General features: G+C 43.4%; 1 protein-coding gene across 1 annotated transcript in view; it reads left to right on the top strand.

Annotated features, from left to right (window-relative positions):
- Positions 1-12,537, top strand: part of LOC135541647 (glycerol-3-phosphate acyltransferase 4-like) — a 40,169-nt gene extending 27,632 nt beyond the window's left edge. The window contains exons 8-13 of the mRNA XM_064967969.1: positions 70-185; positions 766-821; positions 954-1,039; positions 1,816-1,944; positions 7,514-7,593; positions 10,693-12,537. Coding sequence (XP_064824041.1) covers positions 70-185; positions 766-821; positions 954-1,039; positions 1,816-1,944; positions 7,514-7,593; positions 10,693-10,801 — 576 coding nt within the window. The 3' untranslated portion in view covers positions 10,802-12,537. The remainder of the gene's footprint in view (positions 1-69; positions 186-765; positions 822-953; positions 1,040-1,815; positions 1,945-7,513; positions 7,594-10,692) is intronic.
- The last annotated feature ends 3,880 nt before the right edge of the window (positions 12,538-16,417 follow it).

Genomic DNA, 16,417 nt, shown 5'->3' with positions numbered 1-16,417 from the left:
GAGATCTGAGACCTGTATCATCAGATGTTTGTTAAACCACACCTGTATGTGTGTCTGTTTGTGTTCCAGGTTGGGCAAATCCATGGTGGTTTGATGGGCGTGATCCAGAAGTCTATGGTGAAAGCCTGCCCACATATTTGGTTTGAACGCTCTGAAGTCAAAGACCGACATCTAGTGGCCAAAAGGTAGTAATGCATATGTGCACTTTGTTTAATTTTTTTTAAAGCTGGAAGTCTCTCAGCTGTAGTCTGGCTGATACTAAACTCAAAGTCCTTTTGACTTCAGAGTCTGGGGAGGCTGTTTAAAGTTGACGACACGATGCGTTGATAATGAAGCTGTGCTTTTACTGGTTGGTTCTCCTTTGTGTCTTTCTCACTTAAACACACACATGTACAACCACACACAACTGTTGGATTTTCAAATCCAAATAACCCCACAGGAAATAATTGTTTTGTTGAAAGAACCAATCAAAGCTTGCTTTATTTCTAAGTGAATATTGCACCAACAAACCAAACTCCTGTCCAGACAAGTGGGACACAACACTCCCACTCAACATGGGTCGCGTCAGCCAGACTAACTCAGCTATACCTTAGCAGAGACATTTTAAGAACTTAAATGGATAATTGACAACTTTCAATTAAAGGTTACTGTGACCAAGATGTTTTGATTAGACTTCATATGGGGATTAGTGTTTGTGTATTGATAATGCTAGTCAAACTGGATTGAATCAATATACTGTAAACGTACAAAAATATGTTGTTGCAGATTGAGTGATCATGTAGAAGACAAAACTAAACTGCCTATTCTCATTTTCCCTGAAGGTGAGTAGTTTTTGTTTTTTTCCTTAGTTACTGCTTTGAACATTACTACAGTAGTTTCTATTACTGGGCTTTTACTGTTACCTTAATGTAATTTCCTATCCCCATTTGTAAACACTAACCTTTTCCCCATAGGCACCTGCATCAACAACACTTCAGTAATGATGTTCAAAAAGGGCAGCTTTGAGATTGGCTCCACAGTCTACCCTGTGGCCATCAAGGTGAGTGAGTGAGTGAGTGAGTGAGTGAGTGAGTGAGTGTGGCAGGCACAACATTTTGTCAGACGGTTATTGTCAAGCAAATAACTGTTGGTCGCACTGGAATTGATCGTTAATTAACATAAACACATTTAGCATCTCCTGGCTTCCACACAAGCCACTGATGCAGACCTTTTGGAACATCTACATTTGAAAAAGTATTAAACCATGTAACATAGCCTACACCTTCACAATAAATCCATGATTTATTTTAGACAGGTCTAAAGAAACCTGATATGAAGAAAATGTAGTCTATTTCATAACAGAATAGCATACGCTGAGTTGTCCTTCTGTTAGGTCCTGATCTGGTCATGTCATATGGCTGTGGGCTACACTAGTTTATTTAGCAGACAAGATTTGTTTAGAATTCCGTGGCATTATTTTATAGTATGAAGAATACAATTGAACAAAGCTGAATAAAATAGAAAGGATATTTTCTACAAACAATTTGAGGCCTAGCCTATACAAAGCTAATGAGTGCTGAGTACCAGGCAGTTAGCAAGTTTGTTAGGCTACTAATGACCAGCAGCAGCATCAGAGCTTGGAGAAGCCTAATTACCTTGGCTAAACGGTCACATGGAATTTGACTGCCTTCATGAGTCGTAACCGCCGGTGTGGCGGTAATACGGTCACCGCAACAGCCTTATGTATGTGTGTGCGCATGTGTGCGTGTACGTGTGTGGTGTGTTTTCCCCTCTGTCTTCCAGTATTAATCAGTATTACGTTCCTGTCCCCAACAGTACGACCCCCGCTTTGGAGATGCCTTCTGGAACAGCAGCCAGTTTGGGATGGTCAACTACCTGCTGAGGATGATGAGCAGCTGGGCCATTGTGTGCAGCGTGTGGTACCTGCCACCCATGACCAGAGAGGTTAGTTTGGGAAAAAACTCACCTTTTTATTTTAAATTCTATTTTTCTCAGAAATATCACTGACAGGTTGGAGGATAGCTGTGACATTGATTAAACACCCTAACAGGCTGACCACACCACTCGCGTCGTAATGAGCATCTGCGTTGCCAAGTCCTGCCTCTCCCATCTCCTCATTGGTTTATAGAAGCAGGTACCCACGTGCCATCTCCTCATTGGTTTTACCCACATGGGTGATTGAATGACAAACTGTGTTGCCGGTCAGTGTAGTAATACTATGAAAGTTTAGATGCCAATCACCAGATAAGTTCAAAGATGAAAAAGCCTGGAAGGAGGAGAGATGACTAGAAACGATTCGGTTGACAGTTTTATGTGTGGATTAACTGTCGGAGTACATTTACATTACATTTAAGTCATTTAGCAGACGCTCTTATCCAGAGCGACTTACAAATTGGTGAATTCACCTTCTGACATCCAGTGGAACAGCCACTTACAATAGTGCATCTAAATCATTTAAGGGGGGGGGTGAGAAGGATTACTTATCCTATCCTAGGTATTCCTTGAAGAGGTGGGGTTTCAGGTGTCTCCGGAAGGTGGTGATTGACTCTGCTGTCCTGGCGTCGTGAGGGAGTTTGTTCCACCATTGGGGGGCCAGAGCAGCGAACAGTTTTGACTGGGCTGAGCGGGAACTGTACTTCCTCAGTGGTAGGGAGGCGAGCAGGCCAGAGGTGGATGAACGCAGTGCCCTTGTTTGGGTGTAGGGCCTGATCAGAGCCTGGAGGTACTGCGGTGCCGTTCCCCTCACAGCTCCGTAGGCAAGCACCATGGTCTTGTAGCGGATGCGAGCTTCAACTGGAAGCCAGTGGAGAGAGCGGAGGAGCGGGGTGACGTGAGAGAACTTGGGAAGGTTGAACACCAGACGGGCTGCGGCGTTCTGGATAAGTTGTAGGGGTTTAATGGCACAGGCAGGGAGCCCAGCCAACAGCGAGTTGCAGTAATCCAGACGGGAGATGACAAGTGCCTGGATTAGGACCTGCGCCGCTTCCTGTGTGAGGCAGGGTCGTACTCTGCGAATGTTGTAGAGCATGAACCTACAGGAACGGGCCACCGCCATGATGTTGGTTGAGAACGACAGGGTAGAGGCTTCTCCAAGCTCTGGAGTAGAGGACCTTGTGCATTTCAGGTAAAATAACAACTCAATGTTTATATCCCAGAACAAATTAACTAGCAACAGCAAGCTAGCTAAATAGGACAAATTAGCTAGCAAGTGCAAGTTAACTAGCTAAATTGCCATAAATGTTTAATGCTTTTCGACCTGTCCCCAAATTAATGTAATTGGTCCAGAGTTCGTTTTGATATTTTAACCTGCGTGTAATGATCGCGTTTGGTGTAGGGGGACAAAATAAATTGATGCACGGTGGCGCAACGCGCAGCCGGTTTGGGTTCCGTGTAAGAGCTTATGTTTTTTTCTGCCCGTTGTGCATTGCTTGATGGCAGTTAAATGACATTTTATTAGCACGTCTAGACCCAGTGAAGTTAATACTGTCAATATTGTAGAAGGTGTAGTCAAGCTAACCTCCCTGAAGTTACCTGTTTTGTGTGGTTAATATTAGTACCATTGCACAGCCTCTTATTTCAATCCACCAGTGTTACTAATATTGAATGGATGCATATGATGCAGTCCTTTCTTTGACCTCATCTTGGCATGATTTACCTAGGACATGCTCAAGTCACCCAGAGTTTGCATTTCTGATGCAAATAAATCCTGGTTTGAGTCGGTTTTCAAATCAGCATTCACCACCTTTAATATTTAAGGTTGAGATGGCCTCTCCCAGCTCCGACCCCTGAATTAAGGAAATGTGATTCAAAGCAGTATTTCGAGAGGCTAGTATGGCTGCCTCCTTTAGACATGCAGGCTTATACACTTGCTGGTTTGTCTCATGTTGGGTTGTCTTTCAATGTTATTTGTCACATGCACCTAATACAACAGGTTTAGACCTTACCTTGAAATGCTAACTTACAAGCCCTTAACCAATAATGCAGTTACATTTACATTACATTTAAGTCATTTAGCAGACGCTCTTATCCAGAGCGACTTACAAATTGGTGAATTCACCTTCTGACATCCAGTGGAACAGCCACTTTACAATAGTGCATCTAAATCATTTAAGGGGGGGGGGTGAGAAGGATTACTTTATCCTATCCTAGGTATTCCTTGAAGAGATGGGGTTTCAGGTGTCTCCGGAAGGTGGTGATTGACTCCGCTGTCCTGGCGTCGTGAGGGAGTTTGTTCCACCATTGGGGGCCAGAGCAGCGAACAGTTTTGACTGGGCTGAGCGGGAACTGTACTTCCTCAGTGGTAGGGAGGCGAGCAGGCCAGAGGTGGATGAACGCAGTGCCCTTGTTTGGGTGTAGGGCCTGATCAGAGCCTGGAGGTACTGCGGTGCCGTTCCCCTCACAGCTCCGTAGGCAAGCACCATGGTCTTGTAGCGGATGCGAGCTTCAACTGGAAGCCAGTGGAGAGAGCGGAGGAGCGGGGTGACGTGAGAGAACTTGGGAAGGTTGAACACCAGACGGGCTGCGGCGTTCTGTATGAGTTGTAGGGGTTTAATGGCACAGGCAGGGAGCCCAGCCAACAGCGAGTTGCAGTAATCCAGACGGGAGATGACAAGTGCCTGGATTAGGACCTGCGCCGCTTCCTGTGTGAGGCAGGGTCGTACTCTGCGGATGTTGTAGAGCATGAACCTACAGGAACGGGCCACCGCCTTGATGTTAGTTGAGAACGACAGGGTGTTGTCCAGGATCACGCCAAGGTTCTTAGCGCTCTGGGAGGAGGACACAATGGAGTTGTCAACCGTGATGGCGAGATCATGGAACGGGCAGTCCTTCCCCGGGAGGAAGAGCAGCTCCGTCTTGCCGAGGTTCAGCTTGAGGTGGTGATCTGTCATCCACACTGATATGTCTGCCAGACATGCAGAGATGCGATTCGCCACCTGGTCATCAGAAGGGGGAAAGGAGAAGATTAATTGTGTGTCGTCTGCATAGCAATGATAGGAGCGACCATGTGAGGTTATGACAGAGCCAAGTGACTTGGTGTATAGCGAGAATAGGAGAGGGCCTAGAACAGAGCCCTGGGGGACACCAGTGGTGAGAGCGCGTGGCGAGGAGACAGATTCTCGCCACGCCACCTGGTAGGAGCGACCTGTCAGGTAGGACGCAAACCAAGCGTGGGCCACGCCGGAGATGCCCAACTCGGAGAGGGTGGAGAGGAGGATCTGATGGTTCACAGTATCGAAGGCAGCCGATAGGTCTAGAAGGATCAGAGCAGAGGAGAGAGAGTTAGCTTTAGCAGTGCGGAGCGCCTTCGTGATACAGAGAAGAGCCGTCTCAGTTGAATGACTAGTCTTGAAACCTGACTGATTTGGATCAAGAAGGTCATTCTGAGAGAGATAGCGGGAGAGCTGGCCAAGGACGGCACGTTCAAGAGTTTTGGAGAGAAAAGAAAGAAGGGATACTGGTCTGTAGTTGTTGACATCGGAGGGATCGAGTGTAGGTTTTTTCAGAAGGGGTGCAACTCTCGCTCTCTTGAAGACGGAAGGGACGTAGCCAGCGGTCAGGGATGAGTTGATGAGCGAGGTGAGGTAAGGGAGAAGGTCTCCGGAAATGGTCTGGAGAAGAGAGGAGGGGATAGGGTTAAGCGGGCAGGTTGTTGGGCAGCCGGCCGTCACAAGAAGCGAGATTTCATCTGGAGAGAGAGGGGAGAAAGAGGTCAGAGCACAGGGTAGGGCAGTGTGAGCAGAACCAGCGGTGTCGTTTGACTTAGCAAACGAGGATCGGATGTCGTCGACCTTCTTTTCAAAATGGTTGACGAAGTCATCTGCAGAGAGGGAGGAGGGGGGAGGAGGATTCAGGAGGGAGGAGAAGGTGGCAAAGAGCTTCCTAGGGTTAGAGGCAGATGCTTGGAATTTAGAGTGGAAGAAAGTGGCTTTAGCAGCAGAGACAGAGGAGGAAAATGTAGAGAGGAGGGAGTGAAAGGATGCCAGGTCCGCAGGGAGGCGAGTTTTCCTCCATTTCCGCTCGGCTGCCCGGAGCACTGTTCTGTGAGCTCGCAATGAGTCGTCGAGCCACGGAGCGGGAGGGGAGGACCGAGCCGGCCTGGAGGATAGGGGACATAGAGAGTCAAAGGGTTCAGGAAATAGAGTTAAGATAATAATGTAAATATTACAGGTGGCCATTTGATTAATTGTTCAGCAGTCTTATGGTTTGGGGGTAGAAGCTAATAAGGAGCCTTTGGACCTAGACTTGGCGCTCCGGTACCACTTGCCGTGCGGTAGCAGAGAGAGCACTCTGACTTAGGTGACTGTCTTTTTGGGCCTTCCTGACACCGCCTAGTATATAGGTCCTGGGTGGCAGGAAGCTTGGCCCCAGTGATGTACTGGGCCGTACGCACTATCCTCTGCAGTACCTTACGGTCAGATGCCAAGCAGTTGCCATACCAGGAAGTGATGCAAACAGTCAGGATGCTCTTGATGGTGCAGCTGTAGAACATTTTGAGGATCTGGGGACCCATCCTTTCAGTCTCCTGAGGGGGGAAAAGTGTTGTTGTGCCCTCTTCAGGACTGTCTTGGTGTGTTTGGACCATGATAGTTTGTTGGTGATGTGGACACCAAAGAACTTGAAACTCTCGACCCGCGCCACTACAGCCCTGTCAATGTGAATGGGTGCGTGTTCGGTCCTCCTTTTCCTGTAGTCCACGATCAGCTCCTTTGTCTTGCTCACTTTGAGGGAAAGGTTGTACATTAAGGCTGATTGCACAACCAGAGCTTTACAAAGCCATTTGTGCCTGGATTGTGGATGTGCACTTAATGTATGTGACTTGGTGTAAGGAATTTAGATAATGATTTTAGAGTCTTTTGAGCCGGGTGTGGATGTGAACTTGGTCAGGCCTCGCTCATGAAAGACAGGAAAGGGTCGTGTACAACCACCCACTTCTAAAACATGGTGTTCAGAGGCAGGGGTTGGCCAGCTTTGGGGCTCTGGCCATTGACTGATCGACCATCCCATCTTGATGTAGAAAGCAAGAGGGAAGTTTGGGAAGTTTTCCTTTCTCTAAATGTCAGAGTGGAAGGAACTCAGTGGGCTAGGATCCAACTGGTCCTCAGAGGTGTCCTGCCCTTTGATCAAATGTTCCACCTGCTGTTTGAACTAGTACATAGAGCAGGCTTTTGGAGCAGCCTCCAGTCTCTCTGTCACCAGGGGATCCTAGTTACACAGCATCACACAGAATCAGATCAATCCATATTTAGAGATTATTCTCTTTCCTCTGATGCATGGTCATGAAATGCATTGTGCTTTATTCAATATCCCAGTTTATCAAACTGTACTTGATACTGCACTACATGCCAATTTAGCCCATTAGTGGCTGTAGCCAATAGAAAGGATAACTGTTGGTCATTTATACAATATGTGCAATAAGACCTTTTCCAGGACATGTCTGATGCGCAGATGGGCAAGCCCCCTTTGTGTGTCGAACTGGTCTTCATCTATGATCTTTGTTTTCCTTTCTGAACAGGAAGGAGAGGATGCAGTCCAGTTTGCCAATCGGGTTAAAGCAGCTATCGCCAGGCAAGGAGGGCTGGTGGACTTGCTATGGTGAGTAACCCATAGCAAACATCTGAGGACATATGTTCACATGGGTTATACAGTGCCTTTATGAAGGTATTCACCCCCTTGGCATTTTTCCTATTTTGTTGCCTTACAACCTGGAATTAAAATAGATTTTGGGGGGTTTGTATCATTTGATTTACATAACATGCCTACCACTTTGAAAATGCAAAATATGTTTTTTTGTGAAACAAAACTTGACCTCGCTTAACTATTCACCCTCCCAAAGTCAATACTTTGTAGAGCCACCTTTTGCAGCAATTACAGCTGCAAGTCTCTTGGGATATGCCTCTATAAACTTGGCACATCTAGCCACTGGGATTTTTGCCCATTCTTCAAGGCAAAACTGCTCCAGCTCCTTCAAGTTGGATGGGTTCCTACTGGTGTACAGCAATCTTTAAGTGATACCACAGCTTCTCAATTGGATTGAAGTCTGGGCTTTGACTAGGCCATTCGAAGACATTTAAATGCTTAAACCACTCAAGTGTTTCTTTAGCAGTATGCTTAGGGTCATTGTCCTGCTGGAAGGTGAACCTCCATCCCAGTCTCAAATCTCTGGAAGACTGAGACAGGTTTCCCTCAAGAATTTTCCTCTATTTAGCGCCATCCATCATTCCTTCAATTCTGACCAGTTTTCCAGTCCCTGCCGAGGAATAACATCCCCACAGAATGATGCTGCCACCACCATGCTTTACTGTGGGGATGGTGTTCTCAGGGTATTGAGAGGTGTTGGGGTTTGTGCCAGACATAGCGTTTTCCTTGTTGGCCAAAAAGCTTAATTTTAGTCTCATCTGACCAGAGTACTTCCATATGTTTGGGGAGTCTCCCATATGCATTTTGATGAACACAAAACATGTTTGCTTATTTTCTTCTTTAAGCAATGGCTTTTTTTCTGGCCACTCTTCTGTAAAGCCCAGCTCTGTGGAGTGTACGGCTTAAAGTGGTCCTATGGACAGATACTCCAATCTCCGCTGTGGAGCTTTGTAGCTCCTTCAGGGTTATCTTTGGTCTCTTTGTTGCCTCGCTGATTAATGCCCTCCTTGCCTGGTCCGTGAGATTTGGTGGGCAGCCCTGTCTTGGCAGGTTTGTTGTGGTGTCATATCCTATAAAAATGTTTATAATGGATTTAATGGTGATCCGTGGGATGTTCAAAGTTTCGGATATTTTTTTATAACCCAACCCTGATCTGTACTTCTCCACAACTTTTTCCCTGACCTGTTTGGAGAGCTCCTTGATCTTCATGGTACCGCTTGCTTGGTGGTGCCGCTTGCTTGGTTGTGCCGCTTGCTTGGTGGTGTTGCAGACTCTGTGGCCTTTCAGAACAGGTGTATATATACTGAGATCATGTGACAGATCATGTGACACTTAGATTGCACACAGGTGGACTTTATTTAATTAATTATGTTGACTTCTGAAGGTAATTGGTTGCACCAGATCTTATTTAGGGGCTTCATAGCAAAGGGAATGAATACATATGCACGCACCACTTTTCCATTTAAAAAAACATATATAATATAATAATATATAATGTAATTTTTTTCATTTCACTTCACCAATTTGGACTATTTTCTGTCCATTACATGAAATCCAAATAATAATCCATTTAAATTACAGGCTGTAATGCAACAAAATAGGAAAAACGCCAAGGGCGGTGAATACTTTCGCAAGGCACTGTACATATCAGGTCTGTATCATTGTTAACCTCTAGCGACGAGCAATCCCGTATCCGGGAGCGTAATCATAGCCTCAAGCACATTACCATAACGCAACGTTTCCTATTCATGAAAATCGCAAATGAAATGAAATAAATATATTCAAACACAAGCTTAGCCTTTTGTTAACAACACTGTCATCTCAGATTTTCAAAATATGCGTTACAGCCAACGCTAGACAAGCATTTGTGTAAGTTTAGCATGGCATAATGCTATGCTAGGCTGTGCTGGCAGCAGGCAACATTTTCACAAAAATAAGAAAAGCAACCAAATTAATTCATTTACCTTTGAAGAACTTCAGATGCTTTTACTCAGGAGACTCCCAGTTAGATAGCAAATGTTCCTTTTTTCCAAAAATATTATTTGTGTAGGAGAAATCGCTCTGTTTTGTTCATCACTTTTGGCTAAGAAAAAAAAACGAAAATTCATTCACTACAACGCCAAACTTTTTTCCAAATTAACTCCATAATATCGACAGAAACATGGCAAACGTTGTTTAGAATCATCCTCAAGGTGTTTTTCACATATCTATTCGATGATAAATCCTTCGTGGCAGTTGGGTTTCTCCTCAGTAGCAAATGGAAAAGTACTTGCAGCTGGAGATTACGCAATAATTGCAACGGAGGACACCAAGCGACCACCTGGTAAATGTAGTCTCTTAGGGTCAATCTTCCAATGATATGCCTACAAATATGTCACAATGCTGCAGACTCCTTGGGGAAAACGTGGAAAAGGTAAGCTGACTCCTAGCTCCTCCACAGCCATATAAGGAGTCATTGCCATGAGGCGGTTTCAAAAAATGTGTCACTTCCTGATTGTATTTTTATCTGGGTTTTTTCTGTAACATCAGTTCTGTGGCACTCACAAACAATATATTTGCAGTTTTGGAAACGTCAGAGTGTTTTCTTTCCAAAGCTGTCAATTATATGCATAGTCGAGCATCTTTTCGTGACAAAATATCTTGTTTAAAACGGGAACGTTTTTCATCCAAAAATTAAAAGAGCGCCCCCTATATCGAAGAAGTTAAACCCAGCTCAGTTTTGCTCTAATGTATCACCTTGTGAATACAGAATACTGTGTAATGCAGGGTTCCCCAAAATAAGACTGTAAAAACACCAGCAAATCACCCTAGTGATTTAAATTTTGGAAATCTTTTCCCACATATGATGGAGAGATTTGAAATGAAATTATTATGTTTTTGTCAAATATTATATCTGTTTTGGCTTCTTGTGGTCAATTTGCAGTCTACAAATTATTTGTAATTATGTTCCGGATCCCTTTACCCCTTACTCAAGAAACAATCGTCCCTTGGCTAAATCTAGTGGATGATCCCTGGTGTAATGGATTTGTGAATTATGTTGTTGTTTCTTTGTAGGGATGGAGGTTTAAAGCGAGGGAAGGTAAAAGACACGTTCAAAGAGGAGCAACAAAAGTTATACAGCAAAATGCTAGTGGGAACCCAAGAGGACCGCAGTCGTTCTTGAAGACAAATGCAAGGAGTTTAAGATGATCAAGACCCACTTGGGGACCACCGAATGGACAGTAAAGGAGTTTTTGACTTGGAATACTCCCACCCTCATGTCAGGAATATTTCACTTGGCTTTCTCGGTCACTGCCTCAGCTTGGCATTTCAAGTTCTCATTGCTGTTACAGCCCATTCTGGGCCTTGTCTCTGTTTCTAATGAACTGGTCTCTACTGTACCAGTGTGTCATGAAACTGCTCACTAAGATGGTTTGTTGTCTTCCCTGATGGTGACAAAACTGTCTTTTGAGTGACTAATGTATGTATGTCCTTCAATTGAGTTAATGTATATGTCTTGTTCTTATCATTTCTCTTTTTTTGTTTTATTATTGTTAATAGTAATATTGACAGTTATTATCATAATTGTTCTTTAAGTTACAAGAGATATGTGTGGAGATGTACTGTAGCAATGCAACATAGAGAAGTACTGTCAAGTTTGTACTGAAGGGGAAAACTGTGACCATGTTGGGAAATGCATGAATGGCTTGTTCCCAACACGACCAAGATGGTGAGGTGCCACGTAAATATGTTTCTAAAACTTTTTATTGTTTTTTTTTTTTAGATGAAAAAAGCCTTTTGTTTTAAAGGTCCAATGCAGCTGTTTTAATCTCAATATCAAATCATTTCTGGGTAGCAATTAAGTACCTTACTGTGATTGTTTTCAATTAAAATGGTCAAAAATAAACCAGGAAAGCTTCTTAGCAAAGAGCAATTTCTCAAGCAAGAATTTTGCTAGGACTGCCTGGGAGTGGTGAGTGGAAAACAGAAAACTGCCTGTTATTGGCAGAGAGGGCTAGAACTCTTATTTATTGATCTATTAACTGATTTACCTCCTAGTGATGTCACCAGGCAGGCCAAGACTCCATCCTACCAAAACTTCAGGCGGTCTTTTGAAACAGCTTACACTAAAAGGGCATTATTATCATTGTCACAATTTCACAGTATTATTCCCACCTCATAATGTGGAAATATATATAGAACAGAGGAAAATCACATTTGACTGCACTGGGCCTTTAAGCATTGTATTCATGTGTAAAATGTGGGAGTTGTGTTAAAGTGGAGCTTGTTTTTGTTTTCTTTGTTTCTGTTGTGAAGAATATACATTCTCAGTGACTGGTGGGGGTTGTTGAAATGTAGTAGATACTCAACTTTTGTCACATCTAAACTAGCCTACCTTATCTCAATTAACACTTACTTCTGCCTCTCACCCTTATCTACCGTGAAGCTACTTTCTGAGCTATATAAAGACTGAGGCCTCTGCCATCGACACCTCACGATAGCTGTGGTTTAAGCAGCATTGTGTGCTTTTAATTTGTTTACTTACTAATTATTTGTTATAACATGGTTAAAACGTGATATCATACCGGGCCATGGATGTGAAAAGTATGCCTTGTTCCCTAGCTGCTCTATTAATACTTCCATGAAGGCTTCTCATCATCTACTGTGGGAATTCTCATGCCAAATGCACTCCAGAAAGTGAGGGGGTCTGAAGGAGAAAATGAAAGTACAGCTGCAGAGTTAGACTGATTCCCTGCGCGGCTGCAGTGCAAGCCTAGTGGAAATCCCTGGCCATCGCCTTCCTCAAACTCCTGTTTGGTTCTCTCATCCCTTTATACATTGCTGTACCAAGGGTATAGACGTTTAGATCAAAATCTGTCCAATGTTGACCAATAAAAATCCAAGGATGAAGATATCAAAGTTGTGCAAGTTTCATTGATGTAAAATGAGATGCTAAGAGCTCTGTCAATGCTAGCCATTCTTTTCAGTACTCCTCATTAGTATACAAAACACACTTGGCTTGTTGAAAAGAGTGGCCTTAGTGACCTCTGGAACTCATAAGAAGAAGGATTCCATCAGCATTCAAAGCATGAAGCTTGCATTCAGGTAAGGAAGATTGCCAGTTGTTGCTTAGTTGACCTTACATTTTATCCTGTACCAAGTTCCTTTCAATATTTTGTTGGCTACTTGACCACTTTTGCTTGGTGTGTTATTGATGGGATATTTGGTGTTCCTTCATATAGTATGTTCAACGAGACCCTTTCCAGAACATGTCTAATACTCCGGGAGCCAAGTCCCCTTTTGTGTGTGGTCTTCATCTATGATCCGTGTCTTCCTTTCTAAGCAGGAAGGAGATGATGCAGTCCAGTTTGGCAATCATGTGTTACATGAAAACACACTTGGATAGGCATGTTGAAAAGTGTAGCCTTTGTGACATCTGGAACCCCTAAGAATCAGCATTCCATCAGCATTCAAACCATGAAGTTGGCATTCCATTATGAAACTTTGCCAGCATTGGGCCTGCTGGCCGGGTGAGGCTGTGCTGCTTTAATAATGGTTGATTGGGTTGAATAAATACTTTTTTTTGTGGGAATCTGAATGGTTGATAGGGTTGTGCTAATCCTTGGCTTACTGAACAATATTCTGTGCCCAGTTGTCCACTGCGGGAAGAGTGCCTACCTACTGTTAATTAACTTTCCTTTTGAGGGTGATATATTCTATATCAATCCAATATCTGACCATGCACTCAGGGACGTGTTGTCCAGCCAGGACTCCTTTCTGCCAGGGTAAATTATTGCCAGTGATTTTACTGAGTACCCAGCCTGCATCCCAACAGTGAGGAACTGCCTCAGTAGCCTTTCAGGGGGAATTTCCCTTTTAGGTGGCTTTGTTTACACTGCTGATGGACAGGGCAACATAATGCTCTGCCAGGCTTTCAATGGATTTATTGACACGGCTGGACAAAGCACACAATATGCAGAGGAGCAATAGGAAGCAGTGTGCAAACCTCAAAGGTTGGTTGTGTAAACCATGACATGGTTTAGCAACTCGCGACAAGCGCTATTAAGTGTCCTGGGCCTCTGCCCCGTTCTGTGCTTTGCTCGGAGCTATCTTTACTCTTTTTATGCAGATTCAGACCGAGGCTAGTTCATGACCAAAATAATGCAACCCCCCTTGGAAGCAAATGACATGGTAAGGACAGTGGCGGGCATATCATTAGGCAGAAGAGGCAATTGTCTCAGACCTTGCATCATCATGGGAACTGGGCATAATAAAAATATACTAGTAATTCTTTCCTAATATCTCAGCAGCAGATAAATATGCAAGAAGCTTCAAAGTTGCAAAGGAAATGGGGATGGAGGGGGGTTTTGCCTGGCTGCTGTACCCAGGTTAATGAGGCCACATTATTGACACAAAAGGCCCCCAAAAAGTAAATGAATCCATACAGCTGAATAATAATTCATAATAGATCAATTATTTATTTATTTCATTTTAATATTAATATAATCCAAGTTTTTCTCATAACAGTAGAAACAAGTAATAATAAATGTATATTTAATTTTAACAGAAAAATGACCTAATGCATTTAGTAAAAAGAACGGTGCTGCTGATAATACTGCCATCGTCATCGGGGCAGAGGACATGTACAGTGGGTATAGAAAGTCACCACCCCCTTTCAAAATATTCACCTTTTGATGACTGAAATGAAGGAGCTTCAGGCCTTTATGGCAAAGTCTGGTCAATGTGTTCATGTGACAACAATATCACAAGCTCTCCACAAATCCTGCCTCTATGTGAGGGTGGTAAGAAAAAAAAACCTCCTCAAAAAAAGCCACTTCAAGTCTCATTTGAGCTTTGCCAAAAAGCACATTGTAAATTCTGAGGCTAAGTGGCAAAAAGGTGCTGTGGTCAGATGAGAACAAAATGTAACTTTTTGGCATGAACGCAAAACGATATGTCTGGCAAAAACCCAATACATCTTTCCAGTCAAAGAACACAATTCCTACAGTAAAGCACGGCGGTGGCAGCATCCTGTTGTGGGGGAGTTTCTCTTCAGCAGGGACTGGAGCACTTGTCAGGATAGAAGGGAAAATGGACAGTGCAAAATACTGACATATTCTTAAGGAGAACCTGCAGCCCTCTACAAGGAATTTGAAAATGGTTCTCGTTTCAACATGACAAGGACCCAAAGCACACCGCCAAAGCAACCGTACAGTGGCTGACGGACAAGAAGGTGAATGTCCTTGAGTGGCCTAGTTCGAGCCCCGACCTAAATCTCATCGAGAATCTGTGGAATGACTTGAAGAGTGCAGTCCATGAGCTGTCAACGTGCAATTTGACTGATCTTGAACAATTCTGCAGGGAAGAATGGGCCAATATTGCATGTCTGTAATTCAAGCAAAAGATGGCTCCAACAAGTATTAACTCAGGGGGGTGTTCACTTATCCAAATAGGGTATTTTACTGTTTTAATATGAAGTTTTTAAAAAAAAACTGTAAAAGAATTCACTAGGATATTGTGGGTTACTGTGTGTAAATAAAGCTGAAAAAAGTCTGATTTGATGTGTTTTCATTTCTGGCTGTAAGGCAAAAGAAGGTGAACATTTTGAAAGGGGGTGGAGACTTTCTATACCCACTGTACATGTAGCCCATGTTTCCGATGCTGTCTGGCACAGCAACCGATACATTGGCTACGTATATGTAGTGAGACAGAGGTTTGCTGTTTCGCTCGCTCGGATGCTTTCTCGGGTGAGATAGTTTCAGCCACGTTGGGATACTGGAATTATTTTGGATGAATGTGTGAAGATAACCTACTGTTTGAAGTAATTTGTTTGACACAAGTGAAAACATCATGACTGTGTCATTGAAAGGTATTACATTTTTACAGTTAAATTGCATCTTTACTATAAAATAAGGTCTGACCTGATTGTTCAACAGCTCACCATAATAAGTGGTCTGTAGTTTGTCCTGTTATCAAGTAACAGAGTAGGCTGTGAGGTCAGTGAAAAGCTGAATGTGGAGTCAGAATTATGATCTTCACAATATCAGTGTATCTCTAAAAATGTGGATGTTCTAGTGCAGTACTGTCAATGTAGTGTCTGCTCAAAGATCATAGCATAAGTGTAAAACAAACATATTTCTATCTTGTCAAGCATGGTGACAGACAGTGGTGGGCACACATCCAAATGGTGCAGGTTACTAATAAAGGATGGTGAGATGGGGCCAATCCAATTAAATCACACAGCTCTGCTCTTTTGTTTCCAAATGAGTCAACCAGTTATGTTTTACAACAGCAGTGTCAGAGCTTGATGGAGTAGTTAATCAGAACTGTGCTTGGTCTTTTATCTTGTGGTCTTTGAACATTTTGCGTAGAGCAAACTGTTGCCAGCCCACTGACAATAACAGATTGAACATGATACACAATCTCTATAAATGAATAGGCTACGTGTTTTTAAAGTTTTTTTTTTATGTAGTTTGTTTTATTATTTGTGAAGTAGCCTAATATCTGGTATTTGACAGGCTCACAGCTTTCAGGCCCAACCATTCATATTCATTCCTCCCAGTCTCAGACGAGTCACAGACGTGGGCTATAATTAGAAGGTATAACCTCTAGTTGGCTACACTAGCCATAGCTTGTATATAAACGCTACTAGCCTATATATTTCGGTGTTTGGATGTTTTTAGTTCTGGATTAGGCGTCTGTGGTTTTTCATAGTAAAAGGTAGGTTTATTTGTCAAATATAAATACCAGTATAAAAGAAACTGAGCGCCGTGGGCGGAGCTCCGGAGTTCATGACACA

Source organism: Oncorhynchus masou, chromosome 1, assembly GCF_036934945.1.
Source record: "Oncorhynchus masou masou isolate Uvic2021 chromosome 1, UVic_Omas_1.1, whole genome shotgun sequence".
In the NCBI taxonomy this organism is placed as follows: Eukaryota; Metazoa; Chordata; class Actinopteri; order Salmoniformes; family Salmonidae; genus Oncorhynchus; species Oncorhynchus masou.
This window is presented reverse-complemented; position numbering and strand designations above follow the sequence as displayed.